The following is a 20,362-nucleotide window of genomic DNA, read 5'->3' as shown; positions in this document are numbered from 1 at the left end:
AGAACCAATGAGGTTCATTCGCGTGTTCCGCATCACGTTTGAGCTTCAGGAAGAACCAATGAGGTTCATTCGCGTGTTACGCATCACGTTTGAGCTTCAGGAAGAACCAATGAGGTTCATTCGCGTGTTCCGCATCACGTTTGAGCTTCAGGAAGAACCAATGAGGTTCATTCGCGTGTTCCGCATCACGTTTGAGCTTCAGGAAGAACCAATGAGGTTCATTCGCGTGTTCCGCATCACGTTTGAGCTTCAGGAAGAACCAATGAGGTTCATTCGCGTGTTACGCATCACGTTTGAGCTTCAGGAAGAACCAATGAGGTTCATTCTCGTGTTCCACATCACATTTGATCTTCAGGAGGAACCAATGAGGTTCATTCTCGTGTTACGCATCACGTTTGAGCTTCAGGAAGAACCAATGAGGTTCATTCTCGCGTTACGCATCACGTTTGAGCTTCAGGAGGAACCAATGAGGTTCATTCTCGCGTTACGCATCACGTTTGAGCTTCAGGAAGAACCAATGATGCTCATTCTCGTGTTACGCATCACATTTGAGCTTCAGGAGGAACCAATGAGATTCATTCTCGTGTGTCAAGCAGGTTCAGTTGAGTTTCTGTTTATGTTCGCTGATCAAAGTTTAATAAAAGCCTAATTAAATATTTTCAGTGTAAAGCGACCGTATCTCTACAGAAAATTTGGACTAAACCGCTCAATTCATATGGATTAGTTTTACAAACTCTTTATGAACTTTTTGAAGCATCAAAGTGGTAGTTGCGTAGACTGTCAATGGAGGGACAGAAATCTTTCAGATTTCATCAAAAAGTCTAGCTCTTTATTATCAATGTTGAGGCACAAAATAATTTATAAATGATTTATTTTAATTTTCCGTGCTAATTTGTGAACTAAAATAGCTGATTTAATTATTTTACAATTTTTGAAAGAAGCAGAGGAGATTATGCGTTCAGATAGATGGAAACAAACAAATGTTTGTTTTTTGGGGGGGTTTTTTTCAAAAGTTTTAATTATTTGAGATAATAATATATCTGGCAAATGCTTGATAGTACCAAACACATCCTACAGTTCAGCCATTTCAATAACATTTATATTACAGTAATAGTAAAGGAATATTACAAAGTTCAGAGAAAGGATATAAAATACATTTGTTCATAAATAGCAAAGCTTACATTAGATTTTCCGTCTGCCCTCACGACAGACTTAACAAAAGTGTATCGTAAAAAGTTGTTTTGTGCAGCAAATGCAAATGTAGACTTTAGTGTTGACGCATTAAATACATACGCACAGCACGACAAGACAACACAAGAACTCACGTAAACATTAACCTACGACTATTTCTGACGTGCATTCCATCGGTACAGAAACGAAAACACATCCACGAAAAGACAAGATAACCTCCGCTTAGGATCTCCCACGCTTTTCCCTTCAGTTCGTCTTTCCCAAAAGCAGGTTTGTTTTGCTTTTTTGCTTTTAACACACAATCCTTGCCAAATCCCGCCTCTTTTCGCGTGCTCGAAGAACAGATGAACACAACGGGGAACAAGAAAAAGAAATGAACACTAATATTATGACATCTTTCCATGATAAGCCCTTAAAATTTGAGCGAGGCAAAGAGAAAATTCAATCATTCGTTACATTGTCAGAGGATTGAGCTTTCACACTTTTTAATCATAGAACGACCGTCTGGGAAACGTCAAGGAGAATAAGAAACATGGTTGGAGCACAGAGTGGAAAAAGGTTCAGAGTCTTGGTTAGAGGTGTTTGTTTGCAGGTGTTCCAGAGGAGGTGGGAAGGGGAGAGGTCCGAGAGCATTCTGAATTTCAGAACTTGAAGAGGTCTATGAAGTGCTGGGGAGAGACGGGGGTGAGGCAGCTGTCGGGATCGTTGGCCGTGCAAGGATGTCCCGAGTCCTGCTATGGAAAGAGAGGGCGGTCAAAATCAGATTTCAACATTTTTGGAGGAAAACGGCAGTGCTTTTTGTCCATGCAAAAGTTGCAGCCACATTAGCAATGTTTCCATACAAAGATTCCATACATTTAACTTATGCACAAAATAGGATAGGGTTTCCATCCCATGTGATCAGGAGAACAAAGTCCCCACTTACTGGGAAATTGGCGCAAAATATCAGTAATAAAGTTGCTGTAATCGAGGAAGCCACTGTGGCTCTTTTATCGTATATCATAAATGACTTGCTGAAACGGCATAAACACTGTCATGTTATTTTGTGTTAAGATGCCTGATGTTTGGGAATGCAATCATGTGACCGTTCTGGGAGGGAATTAAACCAAATCATTCTGACGACAGACTTTGGATCAGGCAATGAAATCGGTCCACTGGTTAGTCCAGTTATCCGATCACATCCTCTGTTGAGGCAAAGTCACATGGGTTTTTATATTGTGCATCAAGGGAATTATTCGGTTAATGTGTTTCCATCATAGTTTATGAGCATGTCTTCTTATCGGATAAAAAATATCATCTGCTTCAATTGAGCGCATACGATTTTTAGAATGCATGCTCATCTTGGCGTTTCCATCCAGCATTTTTTTTCTATTAAATCCGCATAAAAATAGGTGGATGAAAACATAACTACTGTTGGGTTGCTAGGGTCCCTCTATCAATCATCCGTCAGACAAAAATTCTGATAGAATTCCGATATTCTGATTCGTAATTCTAATAGTTAGAAAAGGTCAAACACACCTGAAGTGTAATACTCAGTGTTAGCGATCTGTTCTAATTCCTAACTCTTAAGTAGAAGCAAAAATTATAGTTACTGACACTGTAAGCATGTTCAAGTGATCAGCAGAGATGAGCATTAGCGCATGTGTCCACCAAAGCATTTTTTTGCCAGTTGAAAACTGGCTCTTCTGAAAATACCTTGCTGTGCTTTTTTCAGTTGAGATGCTTTATGTGCTGATGCGTAAAATCCGTGGAACTGTTACTAGTATCTGATTTCGCAGATAGTTTGTTTCTGAATATAAAAATGCCGACACAATGTAACACACCTGCGCTGCCACTAGTTTTTGCTTGTTGTTGTCATTTGTTATCGTTGAACAAGCAGAATGTGACAGTTGGTCGGTGTGGTATTTGTCCCGCCCCTCCTCCACTGTGATTGGACGGCTGGGTAAAAATTGACAGTGATGAGCGCTGCGTTTTACGCAAAGTTTAACTTTCTTCAACTCTCTGCGACCGGTATAAAAAAAAAAGAAGAAGAGCACTCAGAGTGAAATAGACACTCAGCACCTGATCACACTGCTGCCGTTTTAAAAACGCAGTGCTCACATAAAAAAAAAAAAAAAACTGGAAAAATATGCTAGCCTCGGGAGAAAAACGCTTTGGTGGACACACAGCCTTAATGTGTAACGTTGATGTGGAACACACAAGAAATTGAAAAAAAGAGATTCTACAAAAAAGATACATATATCTACTCAAATATTAAGAATACAAACAAGACAGATCAAGTCCAGTTGATTTGAATGGATTGAAGTGTAAGAACGAATGACGGGCAGAAAGAGAAAAAGACGACAGGTGAAGAGAAAAAGAAAAAAGGACTGATGAAACAAAACACATTTTATTAACAGACAATGATTTCAAAAAGCTGGCACATTAATATCAGATTTAGCATGTACCTTAAAGATCAAAGCCAGGTGTCTGTCCTTTGGGAGATAAGGGACCAGGAGGAGAACAGGAAAATAATCAAAGGTCAAAGGGTACAAGAAGAGGGCTGATATCACAGACGGCAAATTTAGAAGATATAACCTAAAACTGTTGAAATTAAACTTTTTGAAGTGAAAATATGTATGTTAGAACTAACACTTCAACATCTGTCATCATTTATTTAACTGAGTGTAGTGTCATTTTTAGGTGAACTATTCATAATAACTATCCATAATTATTCAACCGCTGAAAAGTTTGGGGATTTTGGGAGTTTAAATTGGTCAAAAGAGACAGTAAAGACATTTATAATGTTACAAAAGATTTATATTTCAAATAAATAAACGTTATATTCATCAAAGGATGCTGAAAAACATTTACTAAAAATTGAATTAGAGTTTCCACGAAAATAATAAGCAGAAAAACTGTTTTCAACCGCATGGTAATAATAAGAAATGCTTCTAAATCAGCACTGCTTCTAACACTGAATTCATCACAGGAATAAATTACATTTATGTTTTAAATATATATATTTATTTTTAAATCACTGAATCAAACTGATGCTTAACTATTAACATGTGGGTCTATAAGGGGTTTCTGACTCCAAACTGCAGTTCTAGAAGATCACAACACTGGGAAACATTTGAGAAGAGCACTTATATCTAAATAGACACATAATCCGGATGGATGTCCTTCACGGACCAGAATGTTTGACATTTAAAAAGGATTTCTTACGTTCCAGAAGAGGATGCTACAGTGCCTGCAGAACTGCAGAGTGTCTCCGTACTGTTCTTTCTGAGGGTAGTATTTCTGAAGTGTGAAAAACATCAGCTTCCAGTCCACATGGCCCTTCTCTGACAGAATCAAGTGCCTGCAGAACTGAACACACACAAACACAGAGACCTCTGTGAGTTCTGCTGAGAAACAGAGACCTCTCTTGCACGCCAGTGGTTTATAGGCCTGTGTGCATGATGGATAGACTGTGCATCTCTGCTTCCTTTCACTGTAGAAAACTGAAGCCAAATATATCCCAGTAACGGTCGTTGCCGATTCCGTGGTTCGGAGGCCGAGTCTGCGCAGTAGTGATCCTGGGGTGAGAAATCCGTGAGAGATCCCATTGGTTTAACTGACTTTTAATGGGTAGTATTTTTAGCACCTGATTACAATTCCTGCAAAAACACGTTATGATCTATATCGTTTATAATGACCATTAATGTATTTTAAATTACATGGTTCATTTACAAGCATATAACTGAAGCTATAGGTTGTGAAATCAAGCATTTCTAATTCTTACTGTTTGAGAATTTCTCCGATTAGCCTGCTAGCTTAGCTTATATTATTTTAGATTTTTTTTTTTTCATAGTTCAATATAGTTCAATTACATGTTTCAAATTAATGATGTTTGTGTGAACATAGAATGACAATTAATTTATCAAAAATGTTTTATATACTATACCACATTACAATTATTGTGTACAATTAATATTAAATTACTTTTACAGAACATAGTATGTTGCAACAATCCTTTTCCTTATAAAAAAAAATATATATTGTTAGGCATGCTTGGGTTTCCAGTTTGATTTATTATGCAATACATAGGCATTCAATCTATATTTCAAGCATGTTGTTTGTGCACTTAATGTAATAAACATCATGCAATAGTTAAATAGGTTATAAATTATAATTAGTCAAGACATTGTGACAGCAACTTTTGATCAGGCATTACCGCCTGGGTCCTAAAGGAGACCCAATTCCAGGGGGGGGGGGACTCGATTTCTCATGACACCGCACATACTCCCACTCCCGCAGACTCAATCGCAAGCACAGCTGTCAATCATGGCGCTAAACCCCATTTTATAGCATCAAGTAACTAACTAAAACCAAACTTACAGGGAAAACGGAGACTTGAACATGCGTCTGCGTGATGAGAACTGCCTAAAATGACAGAAACCATTTTGGAATTTTTTTGTTTTTGTTTGGCTCAAGTCCCATTGGATTATACGGAGAGGGCGGGGTTTAATACCTATACTGCAGCCAGCCACCAGGGGGCGATCGAAATGCTTTGGCTTTACTTTTCAGGGCTTCTGCGGCACACTTGGCATGATCCCTCTGTACTGCCATCTTGTGCTCAAATTAAGCAGCTGACTCAATTTTCAGCCATTCTGAATCTCCAAAATGATTCATATAAAAGAATCTCAGACAAAACCTCATTCATAAGTGCCTAAACAGACATTCATATCTAGGTGATACTTCAATTGGGGCCACCTCTGACCACTTGAAATCTTGAAAATATAAATATTGATATAGTATTTGTGATGCTGTGTGTGATGGTAAAACGAATGATATTCTCCAATTGACTTAACATCCAATTATGAGTGACTTAATAAATTCTTACTCCTCACCTGTTTCTCAGCAAAATGAAACTGGCACAGTTTCTTCCACAGTTGCCGGTCCTCACTGAGCACGTGCAGTGTTGGTGTGGCTTGTCCCAGATTGATGATGTCACAGGCATCAGCAAACTTGTACAGAATGTTGTTTTGCATGTGCAAAGGGAGGTCGCTCAGTGTCATCCCATTTGAAAGTTGCTGCAAAGAAACATATTTAGCGTTATGCATGTAAATACAAACAGAAGGTTGTTGTCAAGTACAACCACAAGAAATACAACAGTTTGAACAGTTCACTTTAGTCCAAAAATTTATCAGACAGCAATCTTAAATATACATTATTTATATAATTTGATAACGTAAATAATATATATATATTCTCTCTCTCTCTCTCTCTCTCTCTCTCTCTCTCTCTCTCTATATATATATATATATATATATATTTATTGCGTATTATGCATATGAATTAGTCATCCCACAACCAACTAGATGTGGCTGAAATTGACTATTCCATTTATATAAATGTAATTTTTTTCTATCTTTTTTATTTTTATTTTTTTTGATCAAATAGATATCAGGTAGGTTTTTGAAAAATATTTCTGCACTTCCCTAGCCCATATAAAGACTGTGAAAAAGACTACCTTTGGAATTTGCAAATTGTTGAGCTGCTGTTGCCAGATTAGGATGGTTTCTAAACGGCAGACCCAAATGTTGATGTTGCCGACCAACACAGACTTCCCAACTTCTCGGATGAGGATGCAGAGGGTGGAGCTTAGATCATGCAGCAACGCCTTGATCAGTCGAGGGTTCTGATGGTCATCCAGAACTGCCAAACAAACCAATAGCGATTCATTGCCAATTTTTAATACTGTATCATTTTGTAGATGCACATATTTCAGGCCAGTATGGCTTCTGCATGAAAGTGTTCATTCACAGAAAAAGGAGTCTGTGAATAATGCTGAAAGACCAGCTCACCTTTTCTCACAATCTTCTCCAGGACATTAAAATAGTTTTTCTGAGCAGCTCCACTCAAAGACGTGAGTTGGGACTTGGCAATCAACTGCAGAAGCTAAGAGGGAAAGAAACAGAGAGGGTGAAGTGGGAGAAAATAGGCCTTTATCACAGTCCGTGCGTCATCACATCCGGCTCCGATTAGTAGCGTAAACGTACTATTTACTATAAATATACTATATACTGCATTATTGTCAATGGACGGACGCCAGTTTTGAGAAGAAAATTTAACTACTGGTAATTTAGTTTAACTTAAAGGTGCTCTAAGTGATGTTGGGTGACGCCACTTCTTGTTGACGTTCAAAGTATTGTCAAACAAAACGGAGGCTAGCTAGACCCTCCCTCCTCCTCATCTACACACTAACCCCCCAAACCCCACCCCCAAATCCTTCTTGTCGGTTATTGGCTGGAACAGTCTGTTATGTTTTGTGGTCCAGGCTGGCCCAGTTTGTTTTTGTTGCTGTTTGTGGAGCCTGTGGTGTCTACAGAGACCACGTTTTTTTACAGTGTGTTCAGGGGACAGGCAGCTAGCGGATGGTGAGGAGTTGTTTGCTGTATGTGACAAAAAATGTTTTGGCCTAAAAAAAACGTGACATTGCTTAGAGCACCTTTAATAATAAACGTCAATATTTAAAACTGTTTATCTAGACTTACATTATACTCTACTATCCATGTCATCTTTCATTTGATTGTAACATTATCTGAGAAACTGCCAGTCATGAGATAAACGAGCAGCACTGCCAAGTTACTGCAGAAGGAATAATCGGACTGATTTCATTTTACATTTACATTTATGCATTAGGCAGATGCTTTTATCCAAAGCACTTACATTGCATTTCAAGGTACACATTTTACATTCTTATCAGGTCTTGCTTTCCCTGGGAATCGAACCCATGACCTTGGCTCTACTCTTTGAGCTACAGGAAAGCTGTAAATAATTAAATTTTTTATGTTATTAGGGCCCAAGCCCTGAAGGGGCGAAGGCCCTATTGTTTTCGTTAGGATTATTATTAGGGCCCAAGCCCTGAAGGGGCGAAGGCCCTATTGTTTTCGTTAGGATTATTATTAGGGCCCAAGCCCTGAAAGGGCGAAGGCCCTATTGTTTCCGGTAGGATTATTTATTATTATTAGGGCCCAAGCCCTGAAAGGGCGAAGGCCCTATTGTTTTCGGTAGGATTATTAGGGCCCAAGCCCTGAAAGGGCGAAGGCCCTATTGTTTCCGGTAGGATTATTTATTATTATTATTATTATTATTATTATTATTTTGTCAACCTTTCGGGCACTTTTGGGGCTCTTAACATGCTCGAAAACTCTTGAAATTTTGCACACACGTCAGAACCCGCGGCCATCAGGGCCGGGCTGAAGCTGGTACCCGGGCGTGGCAGGGGGGCTCGACAGCGCCCCCTGGAACGGGATCCGAACACGTGTCCATAAATCAAACACGCTTGCATGTAATAATATGAAACTCGGTACACATATAGATCTCATCGGGCCGAACAACTTTCGTGCTCTAAGTTTTACGCCAGCCAAACAGGAAGTTGGCTATTTAGCGTTGTTTGGAAACGCATGCTGTGGAATTTAATGTACTCCTCCTAGGGAATTCATCGATTCGCCTCCAAACTCGGTGTGCATGAAGTCAAGACATTGAGGATGCTAAATTGCGGACGGATTTTTGATATCTCGAACGGTTTGGCCGTGGCGAGGAAACAAATTTATGGCGAAAAAATGAAACAGGAAGTGTGTTAGAACTTCTGCATACATTAACTGATCTTGATGAAACTTCAGCAGTGTGTTCGTGGTAAGAAGCCGATCACATGGATGTGACTATTGTGAGTCAAAGTTATAGCGCCACCAACTGGCAGCAGGAATATGTCACTTTCAAAATGCTTTGAAATCAGTGTCTTATTTTTACCCGATTTGCTTCAAACTTTATGTGTACAATGTAGACACACGGCAGATGTAAACCTGTGAAAGGATTATTGATATCTTAGATACTGTTGCCGTGGCAACGCATCAAACTTTAATATTCTTTTTTGATGCTTTTGAGACTCTTAACATACTTGAAATTGCATGAAACTCGACAGACACATCACATTTATTAGCCAGTAGACATGTGCAAAGTTTCAGAAACGGGCGTGGTGAGGGGCTCAGTAGCGCCACCTTTAGTCAAAAATGGGGGCTTAGTTTTACATAGAGTCACTAAACTCGCTATGTATATTGTTCTCATTAAACCGGACAACTTTCTAATTCACACTTATTAGCTGAGAGCAACAGGAAGTCAGATATTTTGGTTTGAATGTGATTTTTTGGAGAATTTTCTCTCTCTCTCTCTGTCTCTGTGTGTGTGAGGGGTGGGAGGGAATTTCCAATTGATTTCAGTGTGTTTCAAGGTTTCAGGGGCTTTTGGGGCCCTTAACGTGCTCGAAAACTCTTGAAACTTTGCACACAGGTCAGAACCTGCGGCCATCAGGGCCGGGCTGAAGCTGGTACCCGGGCGTGGCAGCGGGGCTCAACAGCACCCCCTGGAACGGGATCCGAACACTTGTCCATAAATCAAACACACTTGCATGTAATGATATGAAACTCGGTACACATATAGATCTCATCGGGCCGAACAACTTTCGTGCTCTAAGTTTTACGCCAGCCAAACAGGAAGTTGGCTATTTAGCGTTGTTTGGAAACGCATGCTGTGGAATTTAATGTACTCCTCCTAGGGAATTCATCGATTCGCCTTCAAACTCGGTGTGCATGAAGTTAAGACATTGAGGATGCTAAATTGCGGACGGATTTTTGATATCTCGAACGGTTTGGCCGTGGCGAGGAAACAAATTTATGGCGAAAAAATGAAACAGGAAGTGTGTTATAACTTCTGCATACATTAACTGATCTTGATGAAACTTCAGCAGTGTGTTCGTTGTAAGAGGCCGATCGCACAGATGTGACTATTGTGAGTCAAAGTTATAGCGCCACCAACAGGCAGCAGGAAGTACATCACTTTCAAAATGCTTTGAAATCAGTGTCTTATTTTTACCCGATTTGCTTCAAACTTTATGTGTACAATGTAGACACACGGCAGATGTAAACCTGTGAAAGGATTATTGATATCTTTGATACTGTTGCCGTGGCAACGCATCAAACTTTAATATTCTTTTTTGATGCTTTTGAGACTCTTAACATACATGAAATTGCATGAAACTCAACAGACACATCACATTTATTAGCCAGTAGACATGTGCAAAGTTTCAGAAACGGGGGTGGTGGAATGGCTCAGTAGCGCCACCTTTACTCAAAAATGGGGGTTTAGTTTTTCCTAGAATCACAAAACTTGGTATGTGTATTGTTCTCATCAAGACGGACAACTTTCTAATTTACATGAACCATCTCTGACCAACAGGAAGAGAGATATTTTGGTTTGAATGTGGATTTTCTGAAGAATTTTCTCTCCCTCTCTCTGTGTCTGTGTGTGTGTGAGGGGAGGGGGGGATTTGACTATTGCTTTTATATTGTTAATCAAGGTTTCAGGGGCTTTTGGGGTCCTTAACGTGCTCAAAAACTCTTGAAACTTTGCACACAGGTCAGAACCCACGGCCATCAGGGCCGGGCTGAAGCTGGTACCCGGGCGTGGCTGGGGGGCTCAACAGCGAACGGGGTTCTAAAACTTGATCCATATATCAAACACGCTCGCATGAATTAATATGAAACTCGGTACACATATAGATCTCATCGGGCCGAACAACTTTCCCCCGGTCAAGTTTTACGCCAGCCCAACAGGAAGTCGGCTATTATGGGTTGTTTGGAAAACGCTTGCTGTGGAATGTGAAATACTCCTCCTAGAAAATTCACCGTGTCCCCTTCAAACTCGGTGGGCATGTAGTCAAGACTTTGAGGATTCTAAATTGCGGACGGATTTTTGATATCTCGAACGGTTTGGCCGTGGCGAGGAATCGAATTTATGGCGAGAAAAGAGAAACACGGAAGTGGAATAACTTCTGCATACATTAACTGATCTTGATGAAACTTCAGCAGTGTGTTCGTGGTAAGAGGCCGATCAGATGGATGTAGCTATTGTGAGTCAAAGTTATAGCGCCACCAACTGGCAGCAGGAAGTGTGTCACTTTCAACATGCTTTTGACAAAAGTGGGGGGGTTACTTTTAACTACAGTAAAGAAAAAATAGTTTGTATATTGTTCTCATCAAGCCGGACAACTTTCTAATTTACATTCAATAGCTCTGGCCATCAGGAAGTCAGATATTTTGGTCTGAATGTGAATTTTTTTGCAAAATCAGCCTCTGAATTTTTAGACACCTTTATCTAAGTGGTTTATTTTATTCCCACCAAACTTTTTCAACATGATAAAAATATATTAATGATGCTAAATTGTGAACGGATAATAAATATCTCAAACGGTTTTGCTATGGCGAGGGATTAAAGTATTGTCTAAAAAGGAAACACTCAAAGGGTCATATATTCTAAAAATGTAATTATACACCATTTATTACTATATAAAAGTATACAAATATCAGAACTTAACTCATTTTATTCTTTTTTTTCAATTTAAGAATGAAGTTTAAGTTTAAAAACTGCCAGAATGGTTGTTTAGTCTAAACAATAAATAAATAAAGTCAAACATAGTGCTATACTGCCCTCTTGTGTTCAAAATCAGGTAGGCCTATTATATCTATATAAAAATATACTAGGTATGTGACGGTGAGAATATTTTACCACCGGTTAACTGACGTGTGACACCGCTGAGGGCTTTTTAATCGCTAACTTAAAAACGAAAGTAAAATATGTTCGTCCGCACTGACATTGATAATGGTGCGGAGCAGAGCGAGCGTTTTCAATAAATTCCTATGGAAGGAGGAATGACCTAAAAAACGTTGACTCTGTTCTGCTCGTTCCTCGCTGAGGACGCGCACCATTATGAATGCCTGTGCAGCCGTGAGCATTTTAGTTTCATTTTCTAGGCGGATTGCTTGAATGTATTTTAAAAAAGCACAATGTTGTGTTTTTTGCTACTGTACAAAAATATAAGTTAACACTTTGCAGTTTGAATGATGTTCTGAACAAAATGACAGAGTATGTTTTTATGTGTCCACTGTTCAATCGCGCCCTCGTTTTAGTGATTCCATTTTTTCATTTAAGTTTTTTCATTGTTCTAATCAGGTCAGGCAAGTAAAATTATCTGTGTCTTATCCCTTACATTTTAATATAATATATATACACTACTGTTCAAAAATTTGGCGTCAATAAGATTTTTAAGCGAAGTTTCTTCTGCTCACCAAGGCTGCATTTATTTGATTAAAAATACGAACAAAAACAGTAATATTGTAAAATAGTATTCCAATTTAAAACAGCTGCTTTCTATTTTAATATATTTTAAACTGTTATTTATTCCTGTGATCAAAGCTGAGTTTTCAGCATCATTACTCCAGTCGTCACTGTCACATGATCCTTCAGAAATTATTCTAATATGATGATTGATGCTCAAGAAACATTCATTATTATTTTAAATGTCGAAAACAGTTGTGTACAGTCTTTGATGAATAGAAAGTTCAAAAGAACAGCATTTATCTGAAATCTAAAGCTTTTGTAACATTAAACACTACCGTTCAGAAGTTTGGGGTCAGTAATAATTTAAATTTAAATTTTGGGGGAAAGAAATAAAATAAATCAATACTTTTATTCATCGAGAATGAGTTAAACTGATCAAAACTTACAGTACATACATTTATAATGTTAAAAAAAAATTATATTTGAAATAAATGCTGTTCTTTTGAACTTTACATTCATCAACGCATTTTGAAAAAAAATCTGTACACAACTGTTTTCAACATTGAAAATAATAATTAATATTTATTGACCATCAATCATCATATTAGAATGATTTCTGAAGGATCATGTGACACTGAAGACGGGAGTAATGATGCTGAAAACTCAGCTTTGATCACATAAATTAATTACAGTGTAAAATATTTTAAAATGGAAAACAGCTGTTTTAAATTGGAATAATGTTTCACAATATTACTGTTTTTGTTTGTATTTTTAATCAAATAAATGCAGCCTTAGTGAGCAGAAGAGACTTCTCCTAAAAACATAAAAAATCTTCCTGACCCCAAACTTTTGAACGGTGTGTATATATATATATATATATATATATATATGTTTGTATAATATATATATATATGTATATATATATATATATATATATATATATATATATATATATATATATATATATATATATATATATATATAAATATAGCTGCGAGCAGCGATGGAGGGCCAAAGCCGGCGGTACCGCCACCCCGGTGCCTTTAGGTAACTAAAGGCACCGGGGTTGCGGTGCCACCGGCTTGGGCCCGTAATCGCTGCTCGCAGCTATATTTATTATTATTATTATTATTATTATTATTATTTTGTCAACCTTTCGGGCACTTTTGGGGCCCTTAACATGCTCGAAAACTCTTGAAACTTTGCACACAGATCAGAACCCGCGGCCATCAGGGCCGGGCTGAAGCTGGTACCCGGGCGTGGCAGGGGGGCTCGACAGCGCCCCCTGGAACGGGATCCGAACACGTGTCCATAAATCAAACACGCTTGCATGTAATAATATGAAACTCGGTACACATGTAGATCTCATCGGGCCGAACAACTTTCGTGCTCTAAGTTTTACACCAGCCCAACAGGAAGTCGGCTATTATGGGTTGTTTGGAAACGCATGGTCTGGTATTTGAAACACTTCTCCTAGGGAATTCATCGATTCGCCTCCAAACTCGGTGGGAATGAAGTCAAGACATTGAGGATGCTAAATTGCGGACGGATTTTTGATATCTCGAACGGTTTGGCCGTGGCGAGGAAACAAATTTATGGCGAAAAAATGAAACAGGAAGTGTGTTATAACTTCTGCATACATTAACTGATCTTGATGAAACTTCAGCAGTGTGTTCGTGGTCAGAGGCCGATCGCACAGATGTGACTATTGTGAGTCAAAGTTATAGCGCCACCAACAGGCAGCAGGAAGTACATCACTTTCAAAATGCTTTGAAATCAGTGTCTTATTTTTACCCGATTTGCTTCAAACTTTATGTGTACAATGTAGACACACGGCAGATGTAAACCTGTGAAAGGATTATTGATATCTTAGATACTGTTGCCGTGGCAACGCATCAAACTTTAATATTCTTTTTTGATGCTTTTGAGACTCTTAACATACTTGAAATTGCATGAAACTCAACAGACACATCACATTTATTAGCCAGTAGACATGTGCAAAGTTTCAGAAACGGGCGTGGTGGAATGGCTCAGTAGCGCCACCTTTAGTCAAAAATGGGGGCTTAGTTTTTCCTAGAATCACAAAACTTGGGATGTGTATTGTTCTCATCAAGACGGACAACTTTCTAATTTACATGAACCATCTCCGACCAACAGGAAGAGAGATATTTTGGTTTGAATGTGGATTTTCTGAAGAATTTTCTCTCCCTCTCTCTGTGTCTCTGTGTGTGTGAGGGGAGGGGGGGATTTGACTATTGCTTTTATATTGTTAATCAAGGTTTCAGGGGCTTTTGGGGTCCTTAACGTGCTCAAAAACTCTTGAAACTTTGCACACAGGTCAAAACCCACGGCCATCAGGGCCGGGCTGAAGCTGGTACCCGGGCGTGGCTGGGGGGCTCAACAGCGCCCCCTTGAACGGGGTTCTAAAACTTGATCCATATATCAAACACGCTCGCATGAATTAATATGAAACTCGGTACACATATAGATCTCATCGGGCCGAACAACTTTACCCCGGTCAAGTTTTACGCCAGCCCAACAGGAAGTCGGCTATTATGGGTTGTTTGGAAAACGCTTGCTGTGGAATGTGAAATACTCCTCCTAGAAAATTCACCGTGTCCCCTTCAAACTCGGTGTGCATGTAGTCAAGACTTTGAGGATGCTAAATTGCGGACGGATTTTTGATATCTCGAACGGTTTGGCTGTGGCGAGGAATCGAATTTATGGCGAGAAAAGAGAAACACGGAAGTGGAATAACTTCTGCATACATTAACTGATCTTGATGAAACTTCAGCAGTGTGTTCGTGGTAAGAGGCCGATCAGATGGATGTAGCTATTGTGAGTCAAAGTTATAGCGCCACCAACTGGCAGCAGGAAGTGTGTCACTTTCAACATGCTTTAGACAAAAGTGGGGGGGTTAGTTTTAACTACAGTAAAGAAAAAATAGTTTTTATATTGTTCTCATCAAGCCGGACAACTTTCTAATTTACATTCAATAGCTCTGGCCATCAGGAAGTCAGATATTTTGGTCTGAATGTGAATTTTTTTGCAAAATCAGCCTCTGAATTTTTAGCCACTCCTCTTAAACTATTTATTTTATTCGTACCAAACTTTTTCAACATGATGAAACTACATTATATATGCTAAGTTGTGAATGGATAATAAATATCTCAAACGGTTTTGCTATGGCGAGGGATTAATGTCCAAAAAGGAAACACTAAAAATCTTCTAAAAATGTAATTATATACCATTTATTTCTATATAAAAGTATACAAATATCACAACTAAACCCATTTTATTCTGTTTTTGCAATTCAAGAAGAATGAAAAAGTTAAAAACAGGCTATTTAGTGCTATTTGGTTCAACAAAAAAGCAAACATAGGGCTATACTGCCCTCTTGTGTCCAAAAGGACATCAAAATAGTATATAAAACTTTTTACCAGGTAGGCCAATATTGTATTTAAATATACATTTATTAGGTATGTGTCTGAGGATATTTTCCCACCGGTTAATCGACGTGTGACACGAGTGGGTGCTTTTAAATCGCTAATATAAAAGTGAAAGTAAAAAAACGGACGTCCGCACGGACATTGATAATGGTGCACGTTGGAAAGAATGATACTTTTAAACATAACACTAAACCGCCATTAGGTGTCGCCAGGCGACCATCTTAATGAGCGAGTCATTGATTCATTCGTTCAAATGATTCGTTCCAATGACTGAGTCATTCATGATTGAGACAGATGTTTATGGATTGACCATTGAATCTTTGAGTCAAGCGATTCGTTTCAAAATGCTGAATCATTCAGTAATGAGAAAACAAGTTGCTGTGATCTTTGTTTAACTATTTTTGCTGCTGAAACAGAACAAAAACAGTCAATATTGCATCTAAAATGTAAGTGACTTAATTGTAACTGTTTATTAACCTGTTGTATGAAATCAATGTCACAGTTTCAATCGTGATTGTATTCAGGAAATAGTTGCCTACTTGTCAAGTGAGGTTGCTTAACTCTATCATATGTTATAAAATATATAAAAACTCCATATTTGTAATTTTTATAGTCAGTATGTTGTTAACTGGGTTGCTTTTTTGTGTGCTGCGCTCATTTGTATACAATTCTCCTGGAGAAGCAGCATGAGCCTCAGCAGTGCAACCTTGTTACCATTGATCAGTAATACATTTATTATTAACTGCTGATTGCAACTTAAAATGAATGTAATGAAATTAGAATAATCTCTCGTTTTAGTGATTCCCAAGTTATTTTTTTGTTATTGACGTTCTAATCAGGCTATCCTCTGGTCGGGCAAGTAAAATTCTCTTTCAGGTAGGCCTATTGTATTTATATATAAATATATTAGGGATGTGACTGTGATAACATTTTCCCACCGGTTAATCGACGTGTGACACCACTGAGCGCTTTTAAATCGCTAACTATAGTATACTATATACTAGTAAAATACAGACGTCCGCACAGACATTGATAATGGTGCGGAGTAGAGCGAGCATTTTCAATTTATTCCTATGGATGTAGGAATTAACTAAAACATTTTATTTATGTTTTTGTGTCCACTGTTCAACTGCAACCGCGTCACACACACACACACATTCCAGAATTGCAATCTTGACATCGCAGCCTGTTCATTATAGCCCTAATACAATATAATAATAAAAATAGTCAACCTAACATAAACGAATTACACTGCTCTGTTTAAATAGTCAGTAGTACAATCTGTACCATTCACAGTAAGCAGAGCTCCACTGTGATGTTTCCAAGAACATTTTTGCGCGTGTGAAGAGGATGATTTTTTTCCATCGATATTGGAACACGAGTGAAGTACAAAGCCTATAATAAAGAATAGTTTAGCATCCAAATACATCGCAAATATTGAAACATTTTGATTCTAATGAGAGGGTTACGTGAGACCAACACTGCTTACTTTCGTTTTTATTTTTACATTAAATTTAAAGGATTTGTTGTGGAATATTTTGGGTGTATCATAAAATCAGAATAAGGTAAGACAAGTAAAATTTTCTGTCTTATATTTATATATATATATATATAAGTATATATATATATATATATATATATATATATATATATATATATATATATATATATATATATGTGTGTGTGTGTGTGTGTGTATATAGATATTTATATACATATATATATATATATATGTATATATATAGATATTTATATACATATATATATATATATATATATGTGTGTGTGTGTGTGTGTGTATATATATATATATATATATATATATATATATATATATATATATAAATATAGCTGCGAGCAGCGATGGAGGGCCAAAGCCGGTGGCACCGCCATCCCCGGTGCCTTTAGGTAACTAAAGGCACCGGGGTGGCGGTGCCACCGGCTTGGGCCCGCAATCGCTGCTCGCAGCTATATTTATTATTATTATTATTATTTTGTCAACCTTTCGGGCACTTTTGGGGCTCTTAACATGCTCGAAAACTCTTGAAATTTTGCACACACGTCAGAACCCGCGGCCATCAGGGCCGGACTGAAGCTGGTACCCGGGCGTGGCAGGGGGGCTCGACAGCGCCCCCTGGAACGGGATCCGAACACGAGTCCATAAATCAAACACGCTTGCATGTAATAATATGAAACTCGGTACACATATAGATCTCATCGGGCCGAACAACTTTCGTGCTCTAAGTTTTACGCCAGCCAAACAGGAAGTTGGCTATTTAGCGTTGTTTGGAAACGCATGCTGTGGAATTTAATGTACTCCTCCTAGGGAATTCATCGATTCGCCTCCAAACTCGGTGTGCATGAAGTCAAGACATTGAGGATGCTAAATTGCGGACGGATTTTTGATATCTCAAACGGTTTGGCCGTGGCGAGGAAACAAATTTATGGCGAAAAAATGAAACAGGAAGTGTGTTATAACTTCTGCATACATTAACTGATCTTGATGAAACTTCAGCAGTGTGTTTGTTGTAAGAGGCCGATCGCACAGATGTGACTATTGTGAGTCAAAGTTATAGCGCCACCAACAGGCAGCAGGAAGTACATCACTTTCAAAATGCTTTGAAATCAGTGTCTTATTTTTACCCGATTTGCTTCAAACTTTATGTGTACAATGTAGACACACGGCAGATGTAAACCTGTGAAAGGATTATTGATATCTTAGATACTGTTGCCGTGGCAACGCATCAAACTTTAATATTCTTTTTTGATGCTTTTGAGACTCTTAACATACTTGAAATTGCATGAAACTCAACAGACACATCACATTTATTAGCCAGTAGACATGTGCAAAGTTTCAGAAACGGGCGTGGTGGAATGGCTCAGTAGCGCCACCTTTAGTCAAAAATGGGGGCTTAGTTTTTCCTAGAATCACAAAACTTGGTATGTGTATTGTTCTCATCAAGACGGACAACTTTCTAATTTACATGAACCATCTCCGACCAACAGGAAGAGAGATATTTTGGTTTGAATGTGGATTTTCTGAAGAATTTTCTCTCCCTCTCTCTGTGTCTCTGTGTGTGTGAGGGGAGGGGGGGATTTGACTATTGCTTTTATATTGTTAATCAAGGTTTCAGGGGCTTTTGGGGTCCTTAACGTGCTCAAAAACTCTTGAAACTTTGCACACAGGTCAGAACCCACGGCCATCAGGGCCGGGCTGAAGCTGGTACCCGGGCGTGGCTGGGGGGCTCAACAGCGCCCCCTTGAACGGGGTTCTAAAACTTGATCCATATATCAAACACGCTCGCATGAATTAATATGAAACTCGGTACACATATAGATCTCATCGGGCCGAACAACTTTACCCCGGTCAAGTTTTACGCCAGCCCAACAGGAAGTCGGCTATTATGGGTTGTTTGGAAAACGCTTGCTGTGGAATGTGAAATACTCCTCCTAGAAAATTCACAGTGTCCCCTTCAAACTCGGTGTGCATGTAGTCAAGACTTTGAGGATGCTAAATTGCGGACGGATTTTTGATATCTCGAACGGTTTGGCCGTGGCGAGGAATCGAATTTAAAGCGAGAAAAGAGAAACACGGAAGTGGAATAACTTCTGCATACATTAACTGATCTTGATGAAACTTCAGCAGTGTGTTCGTGGTAAGAGGCCGATCAGATGGATGTAGCTATTGTGAGTCAAAGTTATAGCGCCACCAACTGGCAGCAGGAAGTGTGTCACTTTCAACATGCTTTTGACAAAAGTGGGGGGGTTAGTTTTAACTACAGTAAAGAAAAAATAGTTTGTATATTGTTCTCATCAAGCCGGACAACTTTCTAATTTACATTCAATAGCTCTGGCCATCAGGAAGTCAGATATTTTGGTCTGAATGTGAATTTTTTTGCAAAATCAGCCTCTGAATTTTTTGCCACTCCTCTTAAACTATTTATTTTATTCGTACCAAACTTTTTCAACATGATGAAACTACATTAAATATGCTAAATTGTGAATGGATAATATCTCAAACGGTTTTGCTATGGCGAGGGATTAAAGTAATGTCCAAAAAGGAAACACAAAAAATCTTCTAAAAATGTAATTATATACCATTTATTTCTATATAAAAGTATACAAATATCACAACTAAACCCATTTTATTCTGTTTTTGCAATTCAAGAAGAATGAAAAAGTTAAAAACAGGCTATTTAGTGCTATTTGGTTCAACAAAAAAGCAAACATAGGGCTATACTGCCCTCTTGTGTCCAAAAGGACATCAAAATAGTATATAAAACTTTTTACCAGGTAGGCCAATATTGTATTTAAATATACATTTATTAGGTATGTGTCTGAGGATATTTTCCCACCGGTTAATCGACGTGTGACACGAGTGGGTGCTTTTAAATCGCTAATATAATAGTGAAAGAAAAATAATGATAATGTTGCACACACAAATCACACACATGTGGGAAAGAATGATGCTTTTAAACAACACTAAACCGCCATTAGGTGTCGCCAGGCATCCATCTTAATAAGCGAGTCATTGATTCGTTCGTTCAAACGATTCGTTCGAATGAGTCGATCATGATTAA

At 38.4% G+C, this 20,362-nt stretch overlaps 1 protein-coding gene across 4 annotated transcripts in view; it reads right to left on the bottom strand.

Annotated features, from left to right (window-relative positions):
- Nucleotides 1–1,081: 1,081 nt before the first annotated feature.
- fbxo25 (F-box protein 25) overlaps nt 1,082–20,362 on the bottom strand; it is a 34,241-nt gene continuing 14,960 nt past the window's right edge. The window contains exons 6-11 of one of the 4 annotated variants that reach the window (XM_084428235.1): nt 7,023–7,116; nt 6,689–6,873; nt 6,066–6,248; nt 4,399–4,542; nt 3,639–3,665; nt 1,082–1,925 (exon numbers count right to left, since the gene is read on the bottom strand). In XM_084428235.1, the coding sequence (XP_084284361.1) occupies nt 1,833–1,925; nt 3,639–3,665; nt 4,399–4,542; nt 6,066–6,248; nt 6,689–6,873; nt 7,023–7,116 (726 nt within the window). In that variant the 3' untranslated portion in view covers nt 1,082–1,832. The remainder of the gene's footprint in view (nt 1,926–3,638; nt 3,666–4,398; nt 4,543–6,065; nt 6,249–6,688; nt 6,874–7,022; nt 7,117–20,362) is intronic. The other 3 variants (XM_084428236.1, XM_084428237.1, XM_084428238.1) reach the window with 3 other exon arrangements.

This window comes from Rutilus rutilus (genome assembly GCF_951802725.1).
Source record: "Rutilus rutilus genome assembly, chromosome: 13".
NCBI classification, from domain to species: domain Eukaryota; kingdom Metazoa; phylum Chordata; class Actinopteri; order Cypriniformes; family Leuciscidae; genus Rutilus; species Rutilus rutilus.
Note: the sequence above shows the minus strand (reverse complement) of the source record. Positions and strands in the feature narration are given on the sequence as shown.